Below are 25,633 nucleotides of genomic sequence, written 5' to 3'. Positions count from 1 at the left end.
CACAATATCGCTCGTACAATGCCACAATGCCAGTCGAGATATTTCGTGACGCAATATTATTCGTATGATGTCACGGACGAGATATCTTGTTTTTTTTTTACATTTTATATATCATTGTTAGCCTTCGATAGACAACATTCAGATTCATGAGATATACCTCATTCATAAGAAACAAAAATAATTTTCTATGCGTTATCTTACAAAATTCATCTGTCTTAAAAAAATCTGATTTTTAATGAAAATTTATCTGAATATAGATCACAAAGAATTGCATATAAAGAATATCTCTTCGCATAAAATCAATCCTCAAATTTTTACAGCAAATTGATAAAGACAGATTAAATATAATTTTTTCTCTGTCTCACACGAAATTATATTTCAAGAAACGAAAGTAATATCAATATTTCGAAGAATATGTCTTACTTATAACGTCTCGCATGATGAAACTATTGCTCTCTTCGACGACACAACTTATTAATTGAACTTTCGTAAGATGTATATATATATATATATTTGACCATATACATGATTACATGAAACAATTAAGAAAGAAGCACGATCTTTTATTAAACCGATCTTCTTCTTTCACCGCTACAATTAAGAAAATAGAGCATCGAAAAATAATAGAGCATTGAAAAAGGGAGAAAGGGAATAAGAGATCGAGATGAAAGAACGATCAACGGTTTGAACCGTTTTGGATTCCTCGAGGAAGCCTCGCGGATAAAATCCCGAGAATCAAAGGCTTCCCTCCCCCAATCGCGTGTAAAAGTGGTGGGACCGTTTTGGACGTTGGTCGGTAAAGGGAGCTGGAAAAGAGAGAAAGAAAAAAAAAAAAAAATTGCTAAATCCTATCTGAATCAGTGGTCCATTGAACGGTGGTTTGATATCGAGCAAGGATATCTCCAGGAGTTCTTTTGAAAAGGAACCCAACTGCTTCGACTATGGCGGTGGTATCTATAGCTACGATACGAGGGGAGGGAAAGGAAAAGCGGAACAAGAAGAAGGCTTATTCCAACAATACATCCTTCGACGTATCGCAAGGGTATGCCGACTGATAGACAGCTCCTGTCTACCAGATATCCAAGCAAAACCTACATCCAACCCCCTACTGTTGTACGTATCGGTCAGCCCCCTCGTCGTCTCGAGTCTTCAGCGAGTCACGAATAGATGGAAGAACGGCATATCAGAGGGAAACAAGAGCCCTTCTGGGGATCGTCGAGATTTTCCATCGTATTGGGAGAAGAACACGGTGTACAGTGGCGAGGTTCATTTACACCTTTTCGCTGTGTACATGATCATTCTGGAAAAGTTGGTATTTTAAGATGTACTTAAAAGATGTAATTTTCATCCGAAATTATTCTTGATTTTTAACCAACTATTTTTTAACTTTAACAATAAAAATAATAATAATTGTTATATAACAGAAATCACGAATAGAAAAAAGAATTTTCCCTATAATATTCCTTTCCACCCCATTGCACGTATGCGCGTATGTATTTTTTTAATGTTAAGCTGAATAAGAAAAAAAAAAAAATCCTCTCGAAATCGAATATTTCCACACAGAAAGCGGACACCCTCGAAAGCCAAATTCTAAGCTATGCTATTTGAAACGGGGTATAAGAGGTCTTTTTTATATTCCTATCGCAAAATCGCGATTGTACATTTATCGTGTTTCCCGCCCCTTTAGACCGGCTGGTCTGGCTTCCACTCACGTCCCTGATCGGTGCACTCAACTCGAAAGAGAGAGGGATCGATTTATATACGAAAGACTCCAGCGATCACTTACCGGCCGTATCGTAACGGGACACCCTGTAGAATGGAGCATAGGCGGCGGACAGCGCGTTTTGCGGTGACAGAGCGTGTCTGATGGAGGGTTGTCACGGTATGGGAGCACCACCCCTCAGACTTCGATATTAAAGCCCTCCTAATATAAGAGCAAAAGCTCCGCTCTCCGCCGCCGATATGCCTGTTTCAAACCTTTTCCCTTTCCCTCGAAAATTTCCAGTAAGCGATACTGACTAAGCGTAAGCCAGACCGGACTGGTTCTGGATTTCTCGGCTAAGCGAGTGGGCGTGCAAAAGGGTGGATCGTGAACGAACGGGATGGATAGATTTATTTACAGTACTCTCTCGGTTTGGCAAATATAATAAAGAGTGAGTAAATGAATTTGTAAAATTGTATAATTGTTCATTTGCTACGATTATAAATTAATGCAATTTTAATATCGAATATCATGTATTTATATTTTATTTTAGCAAGAGAGAGTAAATATCTTTGAAGTAAAATATGAAATAATTTTGATTAAATTTGATATATATTATATATTATTACTATATTATTTCTAATATATAAAAGTAAAATTAAATTAAAATAAATAAATCTCATTTTGACTTTTATATCTTTCAAAAATATTCAATGAATATATTAACATTTTATATGGAAAGATGTTGGAAAATTAAAAATTATTGATTTAAATATAGAGAAGAATATAAAAGAATTTTTATGTTACAAGAATGTTCGGATTTTTTATAAATTTAAAATGAAAAACTATTTATACGCAATATTTTAAAGAATTTTTAAACGTATTGAAAGTTATTTTTCAATGAGAAAAACTTATTTATTTATTTCCTCTATTAATTTTTCTAAATAATAGTTTTATTTTAATAAAATACGGAAAAATAGGGTTATTTCGCTCAAGGTTGATATAAAATGATACAAAATTATACGAAATTAAAAAATAAATTAATTAGATATTTAATTATAAACTGGGATATTAATAATCCACTCTATTTATTTATATTTATTTATAGTTATTTGAAAAATATCCTATACCATGAATATCAGAATATTAAAAATATGGGATATTTTTTAAATTACCATTCCCCAAACACGATTTTATAAGTTTTCTTTAACATGCTCGTTATTGGTTTACCAATATTATTCATATTTCAACATATAGACATAACCTATACGTTTATAAAAAAAATTTATCATCTTAACCCAAATAATATAAATTATAAATGTATCTTTTTTCGCGAACAATTCTACTCGAATTAAAATCCCTCTATATTATAACTATCAATTATAATTACAAATAATTATAATTAAATCACAAGATGATCGACTGTACTTCCATTTAATTCAGTGATTACGAAAAGAAAGATCACGCGATTAACGCCGGAATTTCATCCGGAATGCTCAGCCAAAGCTTTTCTCCTAAACCGGGCGGAAAAAATAGAGAACAGGGGGAGGAGGGGCTAGAACGACTTAAATGCACGCTTATAGGGCGCGTGCACACAACGAAACAACGGAACACACTCGCACGGATGTGTACATGTGCGAGAACGCGCGTGCACGCCCCTGATCCCGGCTTCCGTATCCATCTAACACGCACCATTGACCACGAATGCACGTCCGATAGGGCGGACCTTCTCAAAAAATCAAGTTATCTCCATTCTCCGCGCATCGTAGGGTTTCGAATAAAACGCCGCGCCGCGGGGTGGCCCCGTCGCCGTTTTCCAACCCAGCCAAGTATGTCGTACAAATTTATTGGAAATGCCGTGCACGAGGTGGTTACAGAGGATCGCCGTTGCGATCGTCGCGACATTCGACGAGACAGGGAATTTATAAGGAAGGGGGGAGAGAGAAAGTTAAAGTTTAAGATTTCCTTGCAAAAAGAATCCGTTTATACGGATCAAATTCCGTTTTAGATTTTAGCAAATCTAATGGAATTTAATGTAACGTAAATGAGAAGGTTTCGAGTAAATGTGAAGAAATTAGAGTAAACTTTTGTTTTGAAAAGAATTAAAATTAATATAGTCGAGCATAATTGATGAATTTTCAAATGAAAAAAATATTTTCTATTTTCATATTTATAAATATTAATAATTCATTCGTACAGGGAATTAATTAATTTCAATTGTATTTTTAAAAAATTTTTTTTAAAAACTTGATTTAAAAATGAAACCTCGTAATTTTAGAATCTTTCTGACATTATGAATTGTATTATAGATCATTCTTTATATGTGCATATTGATATCTTCGATATTTATAATTTTATAAATGTAAGAAGTGATCAAATACGAAAACTGAAAGAGAATCAGCACAAAGAAACAAAATTCTTTCTTTACGATTGAGAAATAATTCAATTCCTTTTTCCATTTCAAGAAAAAAAAACGATCCTATATAATAAATCAATATAAATGGAATGGAATAAATAACGTCTTACACAAATTTGGAAACAATTGTTAACGCTTAACGAATACAATATCAAAGATAAGTTTTCATTATTATACACTATCCAAATATATAGTATTTCTTATACGAATCTACTTATCCTCCCATAAAAGATTTCGTACAAATCTCTATACATAAAGAAAGTGCATAAAGAAAGAAAAGGAAAATATTCGAAAAATGTTCTTCACTCACTGTGAATCGACGACACCAAACGCTCAGCCATTTGATGTCCCGTATCCGTTTCCCATCAGGCAGCTTCAGAATGATGTCTGTGTAGTTGTACGATTGGAGCACCACCGGGTCCCTGTGCGGACAGAGTATAACAAGAAGAGGGAAAAAAAAAAAAAAAAAAAAAAAAAAAAAGAAAAAAGAAAAATAGGCTTGAAAAGTATAGGCGTGCACCATTGTGCTCGTAACTATTCTAATAATACCGCATTTCCCGCTGACCAGTTTTTCAACCTGGCTAGATCGATTTGGTCGGGGATACGCGTCGACGATTTTGGCAAACAACCATGTATCGATCGTATTCGAGCGTGGTGGAGACGCGGAGCGACGCTGGTGGGACAGGAACAAATACTTCTAATACCATCATCCTCCTCTAATAATCTTCGCCCAATTGGATCCCAGTTGGAACGAGACATCATTATTGTACTTAAAAAGACTCGCTTTTCAAGAGAAGGGGATGGAAGAAGAGGGACGAGAGAGAGTCTTAGACGCTGTTTTTACCGCGTCTTCCATCGAATTTCACTACGGTTGGAACAGAAAGAAAAAGAGAGAGAGAGAGAGAGAAAGAGTGGCGAGTCGAAACGTAATAAAGTGCTCGCGCGAACGAAATCCGAACGAGATCGCTGTATAATTCCCGTTTTATTAACTGCACCCCCGCAATCCCGTTCTCCCGTCCTTTCCTCTCTTTTCATCCCCCGTACTACCCTCTTCGGCCACCCTACCATCGACGCACACAACAAGCTCTTTGAGTTTCATTTCATCCCTTATGGTTATGCCGCTTACGTCCAACAGCCACCCCCACCTCTCTTCCTTCTTTCCCGTCCCCCTCGCCGTTTCCATCACGCGTCAACCCTGACCGCATACGCAACTCCATCGTTTCTTTTTTCTTTTTCTTTTTTTTCCATTTCTCGTTTTCGTTCTCATTTCGAGCAGGCCTCGAAAAGTGAGAAGAGAGGCGGCGAAATGGGAATTTCGAGAGGAGAGGTATAACGAGAGGAGACTGTAACGACGAGAGTATTGAGCTCTCGGGGTGGAAGAAGGTGAAAAGAATTTTCTTCCTACCTGATCTTTTCCATTTCCGGATACGGGACGATGTATCCCTGCGGCGTGGGCGTTGAAGTGTTCCCCACCCAGAAATACGCGTCCGGTCCGGTCCCATCGTAGCAGAATCCTTTTATGAATATCGTCGTGTCGTCCACTGCGTATACGTCCCCTTTGATTCCATGCGCGTAGTTTTTCAGTTTTCCGATAAATTTTCCGTAATAATTGGGTCCATTGTTGGCGTGACCTACGACAATATAGGCAATAATAAATCAACAATCAATTCAATAAAATATTAGAAATTAATTTTGACACTTCAAATTCTTTGCACTTCAACTATCAGGTATATATTAGCATTAGAGATCGTGGGTTAAGATATGTGAAGAAAAATATTCAAGTAGTAGTGGAAACTTTTGAGATTTTTTTTTTTTCATTGTGAAGATCTGCATGTTATGCAAAAAATAATTACAACATATGGGATATATTTTAGCAGAGAATGTATTCTGATTGGAAATTTTCGAATATCTGAGAATGGAGAATACTTTCATAATGCTTCTTATTTTTCAGAATAGAAAAAATATTAAAGATTGATCTTTTGTGATATAAAATAGTATAAAATATATAATAATGTGTGTAAATTATGTAATAATTTTTATCTTAAATTTTTAATCTTTGGAAATTAAACATTATAATAATATAGTGAACAATCAATTTATTTTTATCATTTGATCAAATATGTACGATTATATTGATTCTGTCAGTTACATAGATGAATGAATGGATAGATATTTGTAATGTAAATTTAAATTGACTATAAATAAAAAATAATATAAATAAATAACTCGCAGTTGAAAATCTATAATTGTCTTTTGTACATGACATCAGAGTTTATTTTTTTATGTCAAAATTATATGATAGATTGGATTAGAATTCGATTGATCGAAAAAATAAATCTTTACACGAGTTGCACCAAATATTGTATTTAAAAAATATATAATTCTACTTGAATAAATGAAGTTGACCTTCATACTTTCATTTAAGAGAGACACTTCATATATATCTCAAAATCGTTCAATTTTTATTTTAAATTTTTTAACCAATCTCCAATAATTTTAAATAATTTAATAAATCGATTTAAATTATCCTTTACAAGATTCTTACATATCTCAATCCATTACACGTAACAGATTTTCCTTTCAAATATTAATTATACACAATTTACAGAACAACAAATACTTTAAAACGTTCTCAAGCATTAAAAGCATTTTAACATAATTCTTACTTTTATCAAGCTATGCAATTCGGATATTTACAAACGTCGGGGATACGGATGAAATTGAGTCTAACCGAATGAGACCGTGAAAAGATGCGGTCGAGGCCTCGTTTGAGGCGTGCTACGCTCGCGGCTGGAAAAGGGGGAAGTACGGTTTCACCCTCGTGATATAGGTTGGACGCATCACCGCCCCGATACAAAAGCGCCGGTGGACCGGTCGGCTGCGCCGCGATTTGCATGAATTTCATTTCATTTGCTCGACAGGCCCCATAAAGTCGGACGAGCGGGTGGATCGGAAGAGAGGAGGCGGTAAAGATCATCGGGATGGTTTGTAACGGTGCGAGGGTTCAGACGCGGGGAATCGTCTTGAAACGCCCCCTACCCCTCCCCTGCCTTTAGATTAGCGGTTCCGTTTAACGGTGTGAAGCGTGGGATCGAGGGATTCCGCGAGATTGCTCGCGATGGATAAGATTTATTCCCCTCCCTCCCTCGTTTTTTTATTGCCATCCATCGAAGAATCGTATAATTCAATTTGCGCTCGCCGATTTTTCTTCATCGCGCGTTATTTGGTTATTTGTTCAAAATAATTTGTTTAAAATTGTTAACAGGATTTATAAATGTAAAAAAAAAAAAAAATGTGAAAAAGGAGGAGAATTTTTGACACTATTTTGTTTCATTAATAATTTATTAACATTTTTCATAATTTGCCTCGAAATCAAGAAAATTAAAATTATTGTTCCATAATAAAGTAATAAGTATAATTTTAAATCCTACATTCTTTGCAGTTTTTAATTTTCCAAAGTCGCGAAAAAATATCTTTGATTATAAGAAAGTTTATATGTGTGAATATACTTTTCGTTAAAAATTATACAGAAAATAGTTGATATTATTTTCATGTATTTGAAACATTAGTATTCCGTAGAATATCGACTAAAAAAAATACTGTATAAGAATCATCTTTATAAATATTAAATATAAATATATCTCGATTATATATATTTCGATTTCATAATTAATCAATTATGAACCAATTCATTATTATTAGCACATTGCTCACCATTTCTCAAATCATAAAATTAGATAATATTGGATTACAATTATATTAATAGAATTGTAAAAAGTGAAAATTTTTCAGTCACAAACTTTGATTCTTTCTCTTATATTGGTAAAATATGGCAAATGGAAGATAAAAGTGGAAAGGACCATCTTCGAAAGCAAAATACTTTCGATTCGAAGTCGAGGAATAGTCAATAGTTGACGTTCCTTCAGATTGTCTCTTCTTCTATACATACATATTTTTCTAGAGATCAAATGTTATTCCGAAAGATCGACGGTATGTATTCAACATGGCGGCTTTCGATATCGTTTTTTTTATGGTTATAAATTATTCGGTAAAATTGGCGGGATATTCAAAAGTGCTCCACATCATTTTTCATAAAATATTTTGTTTTTCATAAATATGTTTCATGATATTAATACATTTATGGAAAACGTTTAAAGGATTGATTCCAGAGAAACGAAACAAGCGCAAAAATTGATATACGAAAATATCGATTGAAAATCATTTATTAAATTATAAGCAATTGAAAATTTGCGTTAGACGAAGCGAGACGTGAATAGAGTATAATATCTATATTTAAATATTATTTTCAGATGAATATTTTAAATAATAAATATTATATAACTATTATTTATCAGCGATTCGTATATTAAATGTTATTTTCAACTTTTACAGCTCTACTTATTTGTCAATCTTACAAACAATACTCGAAAATCATCATAATTAATTTTGTATTACTATTATTCATATTTTTACGAGTATTATTAAATTCCAATAACAATAATACCATTTGCATTTTTTTCACATAGCTTTATATTGTTTTATTATTGCACGATTATATGAATTTCGCAACAAGAGTTGGAAAGTGGTTGATATTTTTTTTTTTCTCTTTTTTCGGCCGAAAAACTGATACTCTACAAATCTTTTTATTCCATGCGCGGCGAATGCACGAATTTCTCTTCAAATCTCGTCGCAATCGGCTTAATAGTTCGATCGGAATTTTGGATTTAGGGCATACTCACACACACACACACACACTCTTTTTCACCGTGTTTATTTTTTTAACAAATACATAAATCGCCAATCTCTCTGGGAGCGCCAACTACCGTCAAAACGTAGCAATAAACAATTTGACATTTTAAATAATCGAATTCAATCTGATGAAAAATAACTCGGATAATATTTAAAATTTATTATCGATATCACTTATTCCCGGATCCTCGATATTCGATCCAGCGAAACAACAGAAGGCAGAAAAATCTGAAATCGACTCGCCTTTTTAATCGAGAGAATAGAATCTCTCCTATTATATTCCGTCAAATCCATTCGATACGGCTAATATTATAAACGACTACATCCAAAGCCTTTATTTATTATCGTTACGCATCAATCTTCCTCCCATTGTGCAATAATAATTCGATATTAAACGTAATTTCTAATATTCATATTAGCACCGACGTTTCCAGATAAATTAAATATCGAACGTCGGGTAATGCAATAATAATATCTCGTAATTCGGTTAAATAATGGACCGATACCTCGATTAAATTCTACTTTCGTATATATATATACTCGTAATATAACCTTTCACAACTTCGTCTCCAATTAATTCTCATTGAACGTCCGACTTAACCGTCCGTAATTTTTGTACCGCGCGAAACACCACCACCGAGGATAATTAACACGTCGTTGGTGCGCCGGTGTTCAGAATCGAAATGCAGACTCGAGGCTTTTAGTCCACCCTCCCGGCTCCTCCACTCACTCCCCTCTCCCCCCTCCTCCTCCGTCCGCTCGTCGGTTGTATTGGTGAACGACGGCAGTTCCGTTCTTCCCGTATCGTCCCCCTCTCCTCCTCCTCCACGTCGTCGTCGTTGCCGTCTCCACACCCCATCGGTACAGCTGGATATTATGGTGATGCGACAATGAACGCGGTGATCGCTATCTGGCCGGTATTGGGGGGATGTCAACCCCTCAGGCTCGCAGCAATGCGTACGAAATCGGGCATGGAATGGTGTGGGCGGAAGGAGAAGGCAAAACGTGGGAACGTGTGATGCGAAAAGGAGGAAAGAACGAAAAGGAGTGGAGAGAACGAGAGCGAGAGAGAGAGAGAGAGAGGGAGAGATAGTGGAACATCTATTAGTAAACACAAGCGTACACTAGCACGTTCACGAGGGTAGAGAGGGTATGTGGGTGCGTGCCTACGCGCCACCTAAACTACCCCCGACTGGGTGCTTAAACTGCCTCCCCTTTTATTATGGGCCGCGACGGTTATTGGATTGTACCGTGCTATTTGTTGGCTGCCACGCTAATGGATCCATAATCACCGGGACAAATTAACGCAATACGACGACGACTCGCCAACTACGGGGTGCTACTTTAAACAACGGGTGGTAGAGTTGCTCCTTCCGCGTGACGATGACTTGGAGGATGTGGCTCTCCTCGATTTCAATGATATAGTGGATCATTTGAATAATCAAAATTTTTGAGAAAATTAAGAGAAAAAATCGTCTAGTTATATATTCATGAAATAGACACAGTAATTCCTATAAGTGATGGAGTATCAAAGAGTATATTGTTTTATGATAATTTTTATCTCAATCTATGTATGAATAAATCTATAAATTTCAAATTATACATGTAGTATTTATTGAACAAAGATTTAAAAAATGTAAATGAGTAAGTAAATATTGTATGAAATAATCCATGCATATGTTTATTTCAAAATTGGCAGGTTATGATTAATTTTAATATAATATAATATAATAGAAAATAGATTTAATGAAAAATTTTTTATCTTTGGAGAAAATTAAATGGTCTTTCCACAGCTTTATATAAACTCTATCTAAATTTTATTGAAAAGAAATGAGAGCTACATCTCTTCTAATCTCTTGTACTTCGACGTCCCTTAACTCCTACTTAATTCGGTCGATTCCCGCGTCTTGCGATTTAAAACCGTGCTCGATCGATAAGAGCGAAGAATCGTCTGTACCCACAGTTGATAAATCCTTAGCGACACCTTAAGGTGGTCGCCGACTACACGCCTCGAGAGATTCGTCTGAAAGCAGGATATGATCCGAGACTGGTGAAGGGAGTACGGTCAACATTTGAGCCGAGTAAACATCGCGCATCTTCCCTTCGCCCTTCCCCTTCTCCGCGCCCTTAACCCCTCCTATCCGTCGATGAGGCCGTCGAATCGTGCATAGGTTCTTCGAATACACTCCTCTCCTCTCTTCCGACACACGTCAGTCTTCGGTTGTATGGGCCGCTGCGGGGAATACCTTAGCCCCGGGGCAGCGTGGCACAAAGCATATTGCATGTGCTCCAAATACACAATTGGACCAGGCCGGGAGCGCCAGGGTTCGTTACCTTCGCCGATGGTCTTTGCTCTTTCGATCGGATTCAACGGATTCACCGCTCGCCTCCGGGCACACGGTTTAATGAGGATAGTCGAAAAAAAATTCACTCGTTATCTTGCGATACTGTTCGCGCCGCGAGAGACCGTGAAATTAAATAAGAATTTCTCTTTTTTTTTTTATCTCGCGAGTAGTGAGCCGCGGCATATTTCGTGTTATTCGTGTTATATTCGATAGGAATTCTTTTTTTATCGACGTTTACGAAAGATCGATGACGGGTTTGGCGAGCATTTCGAGCTAATTAATTAGAAACGAATGGTTTCTTTTTTTTTTTTTTTTTTTTTAGCTTCACGGTGAGAAATTGTTTTTTATGGCTTCGCCCTCGAGCAAACATTTAACGAGGAAAGTCTTGAGAAATTTTCTTGTTACCTCGATTTTAAAGAAACTGCGTCGTGCCTTTCCGCATTCTTCGTCCAAATTCCATTGGAAATTTTTTTTTTTCGATTTCGAATTCTTCATAGTACAAATTATAATTTAAATTACAAATTAATCTTGTAGAAACGTATAATCCTTCCCTCTGTCAATAGTTTCACGATGAATCATAAAATACGACTTTTTGTTCGATAATCAATCTTCGTGAAAGAAAGAAAAAGCATTTCTTTGCCGAGAAATATAACCTAATTGGAGAATCAATTAGCAACCAATGCTTCTTTATTCCGTCACGAAATCGCCAGTTGAGTTTCTCGCCAATCATGCGAACAAAAGAGAAACCGTAAACCGATCCTGTTTCATTTCTCACATAATAACCACACATTTGTAAACTAACGGTATAGAACGAAAACCGGATACGGATAAATATACGTCATTCTATTCAAGGATAGTTCGAAGATAATGAGTCAATTTATTCAACGTAAAATCATCTTTATTCATCCCATTATTATTCCAATCGAGAGATTCATCCGATCGTCGTCTTTAAACGTGTTTTACAGTTCCGTTTATAGCGTTTATTGCGAATAATAAATTTAAAGTCTCAATCAATTCGAAGAGGAAGCGAGGCTAATAATGCCTCCTCCCGTTGATTTTGTAACGACGGTGCCGTTTCGTGAGACCGATCTAACCCGGTGAAATAACACCTGACAACCAGACCACGAAAAATGAATACGATCCGATTTTACATAGGAGTCGGCCAGCCAACCGTTTCTTACCTGTTAGCTACGTGGCTAACTAGATCTACAAACGCGTGCACTTTCACTTTTGTACCGAAGGAAACTGTTGATCTCGTCCAACGACAAACGAGACACCGTGAGATCGTGGAAAAAACAGCGCGAAAACACGGTCTCGATGGAAACGTGTCAATTTATGGTTCGAGGATAAGATTTCACCTGTTTATATCGCATAGATTTATTAATTTTATAGAGTAGTAAATGCCAGTCAATGAAAAATAACTTTTATGCCGATTTATTTAAAACAGTAATAGCTTATAAATATAATTAATTATTTCATTTTTTCTTCATTTTTAATTTGATAAGAGAAATTGTGGTTATTATATTGCATAATATGTAAGTGCAAAGATGCTGTTTCTATTTCTTCACACTTACAAAATAATTATTTAAAATACTGTACAAATGATATCATTTTCCAGACATGATCTATTATTTCAAATGACATGTTATCATATATAAGTAAATTTTTCCAAAAAAAAAACGATGATTAAAAGAGATGAATATATCCTTGAATATTAAACACTATCTTCCACATAAATATTATCAACAATAATTCACATATAAATAAAATTGCAGTGGCTGTTTTTAAAATATTCATTCTTTCCATCGAATAAACGAATAAATAAATAACGATTGGGGAAAAAAATTCATCAAATCAAACTGCAAAGCGGAAGGAAGATCGTTCGAAGGAAAAACTCTGGAGGAAAGAAACAAAGAAAGGAGTGCAAAATCGTCGGGAGCAATGATCCTAAATGACTGAAGTGTGACTTTAGCTCCGGGATACTTCCGTTTAATCAAGGTCGAGGAACGATTTTATCGGGCACGCGTTAAAGAGATGAAGTGGTGGTGCAAGTTTTCGAGGAAGCTCGATGTTCCATTGTCCTCTTCTCGGGGAGAAAGTGGCGCGGAGGTTGAAGAAGGTTGAAGGAGAGGTGGTGGTTGAAGAGGAGGAGCCGGTGACTTAAGACGTTAACGAGACTAACCGGATTCATCGCGAGGCGAAGGGCTGGATCTTCTGGCGAGAAGGGTGAAGAAAGGAGAGTGCGGCACTGATTTTAATCAAGATATGGCCTGGCAGCAGCTAGCGGCGGATCAAGTGAGCCAGGGCTTATCGATTTTCTAAGTGCTCCCGACCGGAGAGAGCGCGTTCTGCCTGCGACACCAGACTCAGAATTTGAAAGTAACGAAAGTTTTTTGCATTTGAGAAAAAGGCGAATGATCTTGCAGAAATTATTCGAGGGAAGGGGCACGAAAAGGGGATAGGTCGAATTGGGGTAATATTATTTTTTATAAATTTTCTGTGTTACGCGGAGACAAAGCAAGTGGTATCAAATTTTTTATATCGAAAAATCACAATAATAGTGAATAATCTCAGAATAGAGAATATCATAGAATTTAGTGCGGGGAAGAGGAAAAATTTTAGAATTGAAAAGTTTTAATATCGTTAGTGAAATGTTATATATATTTATGGATGTTTTCATATTTTTATCACTCTTGGTATATTTAAAATCCAAAAAAGATAGATGAGGCACAAGTGATAAATTATATATAAATAAGATAATGAAATTAGTTTCTAAATAATTAAGTTAATTATTGTAATATCTCATTTCTTAAATGATTAATTTAAGTTAAAGGAGATTAGCATAAATTATAATTTAATATGTATTAAAATTATTAAAAATAAATTTTGTTACTAGTTTTTAAATAATAAAAATAACAATTTTATAATTATATTTTACATATTTTCTATAAACAAAAGTTATTTACATATATTATTTTTTTTTTAAAAAAGATACTTGTTTCTTAAATACAAACAAAAATATATTAGATATTCGGTTTTATCTCACTCTTAAAACTATCAAAATATCCGGTCATATGCTATATCTTATTCGTATAAATATTCATAATGTAGTTTGAGATTTCACAAACCTTTAAGTTTCCATGATCCTTAAGTTTCCAAAAAAAAGACCAGATGGAAAACCAACGTTGAAAGAAAAAGGAGTTTGACTTGTTTTATAAAATTGAAACGAATGTGATGTCTATTTAAATAAAATTATATGATCTACTTTTGCATAATCAATAACTGTTAAGAAACTTATTTTTTACTTTCTAATCGCTTAAATTAAAATCTAATAATCGTGCAACATCTTGTGTGAAACGAAAAGATTTTTCAGGAATCAAGAATAGATTCGTTCAACGCGCATCCGATTAATCCGGATAATTGTCGTAGACAAGGCAATCTCTTAATTGATCGAGCCAGACAGCCTCTGTCCGTCTTCGAAGAAGAATACGAATGATATTTTTTTTGTCGTTTTCCCGTTAAGAGATTAAAGCCAAGGGGTCGCTCGCTTCGTTTTAAAGCCATTATACTCCCGGGAAAGGGGAAACGGGAGCGATGCGTACACGAGAGGAGAGGGAGGAAAATAAAGAGACAGGTAAACGATAACTAAAAACTGGAAAAAGCGAGGGAAGAAACCAGATATGCCAAAGAAAAATCTCGCGAAATATGACGAAAAGAAAGATGAAAAAGATGGTGGATAAAAAAATTAGATATAAAAAAAGAGGATAAACAGGAAGAAGGGGAGAAACAAAAAGGGTTGACAAGCCGAGAATCAAAACAAAGAAAGATGGATATCGAGAAGGACTCGATATCGATTCGAGGAAGACGCAAAAAAGGAGTCTTACAAAGCGAGGATATAAAAGTAGAAGAAAGGAGGAAAGAGAAAGGAAGGAACGAAGGGATAAAGCATGCTGAGCTTGCAGAAAGGGTGCCTAGTGATGCGTACTACCATGGCTACCTCGACAAATGCATTAAGACCACCCCTCCACCACCCCCTCGACAATATCGAACTGACTGCGCACTCTAGACGAGATACACCTCAACATCTCGCACCTCGTTTGCCATCCAACGGCGGTCTTCGAGTGTATATATTTTCGCATTTTTCGTTCGAGCGGCGAAGACATTACACGGGACACGTTTCCAGGGAACGTTAACTTTCCACTGAAAAGAAATTGGGATCCCAAGGAAATAGAACTCGTGCCGGGTCGACTGTTTCCGGGGCTCAAGCGTGCTCAAGGCAAACAACGTAGAGAACGGTCTACGAAATACAGCCACCACGGTTTAAACAACCCTCGATAAATAGAATGATTTCTCTCTTCTCCACGTGGACGTTTCTTTTTCCTTTATTTTTTTTCTCTCGCTCCTCCATCAATTCCCTTTGATCCTTCCTGTTTGCGCTCCCGTTTTTATAAAATGATATTTGCCGGTTACGATTTATAAGCGGAGCTAATAATGGAATACTATCTTCGATCGAATAATTGTTGAAAGCCAGCTTAGGGTAATGGTAACGTAGGGAAGGGAACTTTATCTTTCCTGATGGTATCGCGGATAGTCTTTTAAGGGAGGGTGAACAGGTAAACTGATAATATTCATTTTCGATATATAAAAATATGTTGTTTCGATAAATTGTTTAAAAATTTTCCTTCGATTCTTCGATGTATCGTGGTGAAAAATAATAGAAATATATTAATTGTTGCAACGTCAGATATATCAGTGAGAATACGCACGGTCTAATACGAGCATGTGACAAATGTTCCAGCCTGACACCATTACATACAGTCGAGAAGTCGTGATGGTGACCGTATCATAGGACACGATTCACGGCCGACTCCCTTCGTTTCGAACCCACTGTTCCCACGAAATTCGCGTTAGGGCCGCTTGAAACGGGACGTAGATAGGCGTACATACATACATGCACGCGTAGCTAGCACCTCATTCCAATCGATATGCGACGACACCCCCATAGGGAGACATTCATATCGCAGTGGAACTCAAACACAAGCCGGAGACACGCCACTGTAATATCGTCCCCTTCGGCCAAACCTGATCACCGTGCCATCGATATCGGAATATTTGGATGCCAATTTTGAGCCACCGATTTCAACCGTCTTCTTCCTCAAACAGATCTCAATTATATCTAGTAACAATATAGTGTCGCGATTTTGAGAGATCGTTCTGTGATAAAAAATGCAAATTCGAATCTATTGAACCAAAGATGAAATTAATAAATTTTTTTGATATTTTGATTCGAATAAGGGATAGTTTCAAGCTTGAAAAATTTGTTAAAATTGATATAAAGATTTCTCAATTATTATTTTCCTTTTCTTAAAAAGGAAAATTAGTTGTTAAAATGGATTTTTCTGCAACAAAATCCTTTTTTTTTTTTGATTTTTTTTTATCCAATTTTGGAATTAAAGAAAAGAAACGATATGCTCATTTTATATACAGAAAAGCATTGTAACAACGAGAAACGTACGAATACAATCGATAATGACTTCGTGTCGGAGCACGTGTTCGTCTAATAACACATTATACACCCTCTGAAGAGGTGCAAATTACACCAATTACGATCCCAATATCATCGACGAATAGAAAGGCAATCAAATACAAATCGTTACCATTTCGATCAACACGGATGAAAAGCACGAACATATAATAATAATAACACATTATAAATATTTTATTAGATATTTTTTTTTAAAGAAACCTTTTACTTTAAAGAATTTCCTCGTCGACGCAATCGATTAAGATTGAACGTAACAATAAACTCGTGGACGTGGATTTATTTTTTCCGATATCTTTCCCTTCGAGAAATTGGAATCGAACACTGATAACAAGAGGCCGAAAGACGCGGATAATATGGCGCGAGGAAGGGTGTGCACATCACTGCGATCATAGATTCCTACGGGCAATACCGTTCCATTAGTTAAATTGTTTCCCTGATACGTCCGCGCTCTTTGACTCCGGACTTTCATTTCGCTTTGCTTGGTCGGATAGGCGCAGCTACGATGCAATTCCAGGCTATCCTCTCCCCGGAGGAGTCGATAAGAAAACAGTACGAGAGAAGAAAAGGGATCCCTAGGGGAGATGGGTGATCATTTGATTGCGGATAGATTAAGGTACAGGGGTTGTAGCGGCTGACAATGCAAACGAACGTTTTATATACCGATATAATAGCGGCTAAGACTAATCCAACGAATTTTTTGAGGGTAAAAAGAAATAGTAAAAAAAAAAAAAAGAAAAGAAAGGAAAAAGTAATTGAAATTTCGACTAAGGAACAAGGGACTTATGAATTGAATATTATCCTCGATTGATATTGCGCCATATAGACCGCAGGTGGGGCGATTACAGATATAGCGAGAAGTCCCTTTGGTTCAAGTCTCGAATTGGCCGTTTACATCTATTAACACCGAACCACTAACTCTGAGGGTGGTCGGTCGCCGTCTACTCGTCGTTTCGAAAGCATCGTGTACCAGGCTCCGTTGGGAGCCACACATCTGGCGAACAAGCAACAAGTACACACGCATTAAATGTACACCCGTTACCGACTCCAATTACTTCGAGTAGCTTGCCGCTGTGCGCACGTGCACATGTGATCCTCTATCTTCGATTGCGTTCGGCTGCCTTTGGTCACTGTTGAATTTTAATTACAGGCAAATGCGAATTCTCCCCCTTCTCTTCGTCTAATTTGATTTGCCAACGCCTTCTTCGTACGATAACGAGTTGAAGACATTGATTTTGATACAGTTATTCGGCAGTACTAATTAACTGTTTAAGATTTATCGTGCATCGTGTCGTGTTACGTCAGGAATCAAGAGCGTTATAATTTTGTACATAATCCAGATCATGGACGAGGGTATGACGCGACGTTGAATTCCAGAACTGTGTAGCAACGACTATGAAATGTCAGATATTTGATTCATTTGTGTCAAGGTGCAACAATTTCGAGAACGAACATTATGAATATATATGTAATTGATTTTTACTAAATAAAGGAGACATTTTCTAATGGAAAAATTGAAATTTGAATTGTTATACTCTTGTGAATTGTGTATCCAATTTTATTTTTAATTGTTCGCATCCATTTTTCCACGTACGTTTTAATATTTTGCAACTCATTCCATAATGCGTAGAGAAGGTAAAAAAAAATAAATAAATAAAACGTAGAAAATGATACTATTTTAAAAGTTAAAAGTTAAAATTCATAGATTTCAGGTAATGGATGGTATTCTAACGGTACATCGTTACATTTCAGTTATCATCTATAGAGGAAAAAAAAAAAAAAAAAAAAGAACGCGCGATTACGTTGATGCATGCAAATCAGACCCACATGCAAGGAAAATTACGATATTCCAGATACGTCCGATATTCCAGAAAAATGTCGAAGCTTTATTCAATATCGTGATATACTCGGAGAATGAATAAATATTTCTCCATGAATATTTTATTCATAAATTTATTTCTTATTATCCGTTTATTATATTTAATGCAGTAAATTTCGATTCGTTGTTTAATGCTAAAACGGATGAAGAACAAATCATAAATCATTCACGATTCGAAAAATATTAAAGATAAAAATATAATATTAAATTCATCCGATCCAAAAATTTTAATTTTAATGAAAGTTTGTATGTGTGTAAAATATAATGAATTATACATGTACAATAATTTTTTTTTTTAACAGAAAATCTTTTTAAATACTCGATCCTTAAATTTTTATCATCATTTTTTAATATAATTTTTCCTAGAAATATTTTTTAGATATAATAACAAGATAGACCATTAAAACATGAATATTTTATATATTTAAATTTTATTTTATTTCATATCATTAGAAAATTAGATTTAATGAAACAAAAAACATATTGAAATCTTAATAAAAATTAATTTCATCTCCAAGAAATGATATTTCGCTAATAAAAAAATTATTTCATATACAATTTATCATATTCTTATCATACTTACATATAAAACAGATTTATTATCAGTTTCGATTATACAACTTGTTAATTGAACTCGCATAAAATGTACAAAGTCTTTTCTGATTATATATATATATATATATGTAATAAAATTTCATTAATATGAAAAATCTATCTTTATAAATATTAAATTTTAAGATTCGATCGAATTCGCGTATTTTTACGCGTTAATAACTTCATGGAGGAGATATTTCAAAAGAATACAGAAGAATCGAAAGTTCGAAAATGTATAGAAATAATCATATCTACAAGGTTTATTCAGAACGTCCGGCTGACCTATTCCACTTCTATAGTGGCATCGTAATGGTGGGGCGCTCTTTGCTACGCATCACGGTGGGGATAGTGTCTGAGCAGTGGAACCCCTTCCTATAGCACTGTCGAGCGTCACGGAGGGGATGCTATGGCTGAAACGACGCTCCCCACCCTTGTGGAAACTACTTAAGTTTCAGGGTGCACGTCGTTCCACGGTTCACTCTCGTTTTGACGATCGACGGGAAGATATCTTTCTTTTTTTTTTATCAATTTTTTTCTTTTTGCTAATTTATTTCATAGATATATTAATCAGGGCTAATAAAATAAATAAAATATAGTATATTTTTAAATCAATTCGTACAAATATTGTTTTAAATAAATAAATATCTATAAATCATGAAAAAATAGTAAAACTGAAAGTAATATAAAAAATTTATTTTTAATATTTAAAAAATAAAAAATAGGATACAGTTATCTTTGATATTTTTTGCGTTTTAATTGAATGGAAAATAGATACTTTATTTACATCGAATCCAGATATTAATATTAAATAGTATTTACTTATGGAAATATTTCATTTTTTTAATATATATTTGTTTTAATTTATCTTATATTTTTCTCTCTGATATTATATATTACATAATTATGAAATAAAATTAAGACATCTCTATATTCTTTGTATCAAAAAAAAATAAAATATAAAATTCTTCATACGATATTGCTTTATATAAGCATTTCACGATCGTTATATTATCACAAAACGTGCGTTTTCCATAGAATAACAACTCATCGAATCCAAAGGATTCGTAGACGCGATATTTTTGATCGAAGAAAAGGAATAAAAGATCGCTTCCCTAATATGCACCGAACGCACACGAACGCGACGCGTTTTTCGGTATATGCGCTCGCCTTTATGCATATGGGCGACTGGTCCGTAGATGCGCATGCGTACCATGAGTTTACATACTACACACGTGTTACTATAGATGTTACTACGGCGAGTACTCTGTAATCTGACACAGAGTACGGAGATTGAACCCGACTGAGCGAGACTCGTTGAACCGGAAGTAATCCCACGGGAAAGCAAGATAAAAAAAAAAGGAAAAAAATTGCTCGATTACTTTTGCAACGAATGGTCGTATAACCTCACAATCACCGCGTACGATGAATGCCTGTTCTCGTTCGCGGTTTCCATCTCCTCGAATCTTCTCGCGCGTTTTCCACCGAACCGTTTTCATTTAGACGTTAATATATTCTCACTGATATCTGAAAATAAATCTTTATATATTCAAATAGAATATTTTACGTATGAGCAAACGTACATTTCAATATACCAAACCTATAAAAAAAAAAAAAATACTTGCAATCGTGATGCATTCGATGCATAAATAATATTCGACGAATACAGAATACATTCACGATAAAAAAAATATTATCATTTATATACTCGTCTACTGACTTATCTCGCTGTAAGCCAATCTTTTCGTAGAAGAAAAGAGACGGAAATATGAAAAAGCTGAAGGAAATTGTGTGTCGGAAAAATCGGTGGATTACACGTGATACGCATCGCGTTACCGCGCTCTCAGTGTGTCCGGTAATCTGTAAGCTTGTGGATTGAACACAATCGAGCTTGGCTGCTGACCCGGAAGTAATCCCCGGCAAAGAAGATAAAAAACGTAGCTTCTACTACTTGTATAGCTGATACTCGTGACCGTGCCACGAGGCATTACCGTTCCCTATATACGTATGGATGTACACTTAAAAGACCTTATGGGTTATTTCAGATGGACGTACCATGAGGGTATTGTCCGATTCAAGATTCGTCGAGTGCCGATCGAGCACTCGAGCGGAGCTTTATTGGAAGCTACATGTGCGCGTACTGTTCTATCTCGGTGTATATCGATATACTAGGTGTTCCTAGTGGTTTAGCACGTTTTTCATGGCTGCGTATTTTTTAAGTCGCGATTGCGTGCCGCGATTTCGTAACTACTTATCGCTCATATTACGAAAAGAAAATTTCTTTGTGAAATAATACGTTTGACGCTTATGCAACTGAAGCTTTATACGGTGCGGGCAATCGTTGCTTTAGTTCGATTGCGAAAGTGTATGGACACATTTACGGGTACACCTTATAAGTTCGGCGAAAGAAAGAAGGAAGAGCGAGGTTGGTTGATCGTTAACGAGAATTTTTCGAAGGAAAATATTTATATAGGAGGGTACACACGATACGCTTTCAACTCGAGATGGAATATTATTATTACGAGGATAATTTTCGAAAGCAATTTATACGCTACCGGTAATAAATTTGTGAAGATTGTGGCATCGTAGAAACGCATGGAAATCCAATCATCAAACGAATCACTACTACGAAGAAATACGAATAAATATCCGACCGGATTCTCTAATCCCAAGGTAAAATTTTGTCGAGAGGGCATGATTGACCTTGGTACGCGTGAGAAGCCTTTCAAATTATCCCGCGAACTAGGTCAAACGTTAAACGTTCATCCGCGTGTGCTTGTACGGAAAGAAATAGAGCAAATATTGCGCTCTGTAATCAATTAACGATCCCAGTGCGGATCGATGCACGCCTGCGAAACGATATCCCTTCGATACCGTTTTAAACGCAACTCATTAAATCGGACCCCGAGTTTATCTCGTGTAATTTTTCTCATTCAATTTACGTTTCCCACCTCCGTTGAAATTATTTCCGTTTATTATCCTGGATTGAGAAGAGGGGAAAAGAGTTGAAAAAAAAAAGAGAGAGAGAGAAAGAGAGAGAAATAAAAGGAACATCTCTAATCCTTTCCACCGTTTAATCCTTCCTCCTGACGGCGGGAGAGAGAGAGAAAGAGAGAGAAAAAAGAAAATATCGTCCGTGAAGAGAAAACACGATGAATTTCGAAAAGCGCGAACTGTCCGTACGTCCCGCGTTTTTACCCCACGGAAAACGCTCCCTCAAACCGTGCATGGGGAAACGATAATCCAGATAAGCTGCTAAATGCTAGCAATTTGAGCGGCGGGATCTCCAGAAACAATATTCCGTACTTGAAATCGACTAATGCCGGGGAACCCGGCCGATTTCTTATATACCGGGTGTCTTTCTCAATTCCTGCATACTTATGTATATATATCCATTGAGAAACATATTTTTCCAAAAGATATTCCTTAAGAAGAAAGATAACATTGAAAATATCTTCACGAGTATTGAATATTGAAATATCGAAATATCTATTATATTATTGAAATTATTGCTCGAAGCTTAGCAGTCTTCTAGCGATCAAAAATAAAAAAGAAATAATGTCACGTTAAACGGCCGAGAAACTGAAGGGAAAACGACAGGGAAGGGAAGGGAAGGGAAGAGGAAAGGGAAGAGGAGTGCGCAAAGATAAAAAAAAAAAAAAAAAAAAAAGGAGGAGAAAATAAAAATGAGGAGGGAATAACAAAGGAAGCGTGGAATAAAATAAGGAAGAGAGAAACAGAAACACGAGGAAGAGGGAGGGGAAGATGAACAGAGGCGAACATGGAGGTATAGACAGAGAGGGAAGAGTCGGTGATGCGGAGTGAAAGTCCTCAAGTAAAAACCAGGCCAGGGCTTCGTATCTCGACGAGAACACACCAGGACCATTATGCAATTACGGCGACGCATTTGCTGCCATCTTTCCACCGCTGCCTTGGTCCACCGTCCTCGTTTCCCTTAGCAATTTACCTTCTAAATCGCTCAAAGTTTTCAAATTACCATAACCGCCCTTTGGCCCTTAGATACGGGGACGTAATTCACCGGCAATTAACGAGAGCCTGAGATCGGTTGGCCCAATCGGCTTCGTCGATTATTAAAATACGGCTAGGAAACGATGGATCGAAATGCTTTTTTGGAAAAAAAATGGGAACAGAAATCGAGACCGCAATCGGTATCGCGACTCGAATAACGAGGTTGCGATATGAACACGTGTTACGTAGTCAAACGTTCTAGTTTGTTGCACCGGAAGAATGGCGTAAAATTATTATCGAGGTAATAATTCATTTTAAAAATATATTTTCGCCTGCAATATCCAGATAGTAGAAGGAACGTGAAATTATTAGATCGTTGCAGATAAAAATAACCGAATTCTTAGATATTTACGTTTTTTTTTTTACGTTTGTAACTTTATATATAGATTTATATGTATAATAATATTAATTGAAATTTCGATTCGATAAATATCAATATATATCTATGGAAAAACAAGATTAAAATTATTATAATTAAAATCATGTTATGATCGAAAATGAAACAAATTTCTACTTATATCTATTATTATCTCATACTTGTGACAAACTTCTGCTTCTTTTTTTAATATAAACGTGTTAAATTTTAAACTTGTATATAAGAAAAAACCTGTTGAAATTCGAATGTTAAAGCATAGCTCGTTACATAATAAAAATACGATAAAACAATTGAACAAAATATCGTGTGTTCAACTAGCCACGAATTCATCAGCACATATTTTTTCGTTAAATTTCAAATGTCGAATCATCAATATTATTCTATAATTACAAAACAAAATTAATCAGAGGATGGTCAAATTTCTCTTTTAAATCCCCCTCTTGTCCAAATCTCTCTTAACGCGTATCGAAACATAATACATAATCGCGAAAAGATTCGACGCGTCTCCGAAAACCGGAAATCGGAGCAATTTCGCTTTCACAAAAAAAAAAAAAAAAAGGTATCACATGCAGGGGCATACGCATGCAGGGAAAAAAGGTAAAAAAAAAATTATAAATATTATTGACTTACTGAAGTGTGAGGCGGTGTAGGCGAACAAAAGCAGTCCGGAAATGAGTCGCAGTGACGTCGCATCCATTTTTTGGTTCCGGCTTCTGTTGGCCCGAGTCCTCTTCTCTCCCGCTTATCGCTCACGCGGATGATGGCACATGTATACACACACGAACCACACGCGCGCACTTACTTTTGATCTGGAATTCGAAAGGAACACTGTGAAACCTCGGCGATCCCCGCGACAGTTTCCTCGACGACGAGGGAGGGGGTTTTTCTTGCTCTCTTTTTTCCCCCCCTCGCTCACGCGTGTCTCGAGCTGTCGCGGCCAGAAAATCTTTGTTTTTTTTTTTTTTTTTTTTTTTTACAAAAGAACGAGAATCCTTGAAAACCTTTCGCCGGGGAACCATGAAACGACACCGTGATCTCGGACAAATGATTTAAATGATTATCTGATTTATGCATCCTGTTCTTCGAGAATTATTCAACTTGAGTTCTAATTAAATAATATAATAGAGTTGGCGTGTAGATTTGAAAGAGATTTTGTCGATTAAATTTATAAAGAATCGGGAAAAAAGTTGGTTAAAGTCGCGAGGAAGCGAGGAAGAAGAGCAAAATGGGGGGAATTATTTATTAAGATAATTAAAATAATCGGTGTGTAAGGGATTGCGAGAAGAGACAAACCAGAACGAATTGTAGCAACACTCGAATCGATCGGTTGATGGAAACTTGGGTCGAAACTTGGGAGGGACAACGGAGTCCTGTGAAGGAGAACGTGTTGACTACTGACCGAGGCAACGCCGACTGAGCAGAAATTCGCCATCGGACTGCCGGCACACCTTTCCCGTACCTACTTGCGGGTTTGAAAAAATCCGCACAGCCTACAGCCGACCTCGACAGAGCCCATGAAATGCCGTCGATACATACTTTCTATTAACGCACAACAAATATCTTCCTTCGAACGAGTCTATCGAATTGTCCAATTGCCGAGTTGTCCCTCACTTTTCTCTTTACAACTCTGTATATTTATCGAGTTGATATGCGGTAAAATTGCAAAAGAAACTAGGAATTTCGCGTTGTCACAATGACGGTAATTCGCCTCTCTCTCTCTCTCTCTAAATGAACAAATTGCGTTTTCTTGTGTACAGAAATTTTAATTGGTAAACGAAACAAAATAAACGAAAACTTTTCCATTCTTTATTTCAATTCGTGAATGAATAATTTAATGCAAATATCCTGTTCGCGAAGCGGAAGGAATTTTCATCGATTGAAAATCGATATGATAGAATATAATGGAATCTTGATTTTCAGAATTATCAACAATTATCCGTGTAACAACAGATTAATCTATTAATCGAAGATTTCGTTGGAAACACGTTGAACGAAGCATATTAA

The 25,633-nt window shown here is 35.9% G+C and overlaps 1 protein-coding gene across 5 annotated transcripts in view; it reads right to left on the bottom strand.

Moving 5' to 3' along the window:
- The window catches only part of LOC122720821 (protein Skeletor, isoforms B/C), a 61,799-nt gene that overhangs the window by 17,823 nt on the left and 18,343 nt on the right, over window positions 1–25,633 (bottom strand). For 4 of the 5 annotated variants that reach the window (XM_043947833.1, XM_043947834.1, XM_043947831.1 and 1 more), the window contains exons 2-4: window positions 24,260–24,438; window positions 5,524–5,749; window positions 4,429–4,540 (exon numbers count right to left, since the gene is read on the bottom strand). In XM_043947833.1, coding sequence (XP_043803768.1) covers window positions 4,429–4,540; window positions 5,524–5,749; window positions 24,260–24,326 — 405 coding nt within the window. In that variant the 5' untranslated portion in view covers window positions 24,327–24,438. Of the gene's footprint in view, window positions 1–4,428; window positions 4,541–5,523; window positions 5,750–24,259; window positions 24,439–24,922; window positions 25,041–25,633 lie in introns of those variants that run through there. The other variant, XM_043947832.1, reaches the window with a different exon arrangement.

The sequence above is a fragment of the Apis laboriosa genome, unplaced genomic scaffold, assembly GCF_014066325.1.
Source record: "Apis laboriosa isolate Shangri-la unplaced genomic scaffold, ASM1406632v1 scaffold1321_cov151, whole genome shotgun sequence".
Lineage (NCBI taxonomy): Eukaryota > Metazoa > Arthropoda > Insecta > Hymenoptera > Apidae > Apis > Apis laboriosa.
This window is presented reverse-complemented; position numbering and strand designations above follow the sequence as displayed.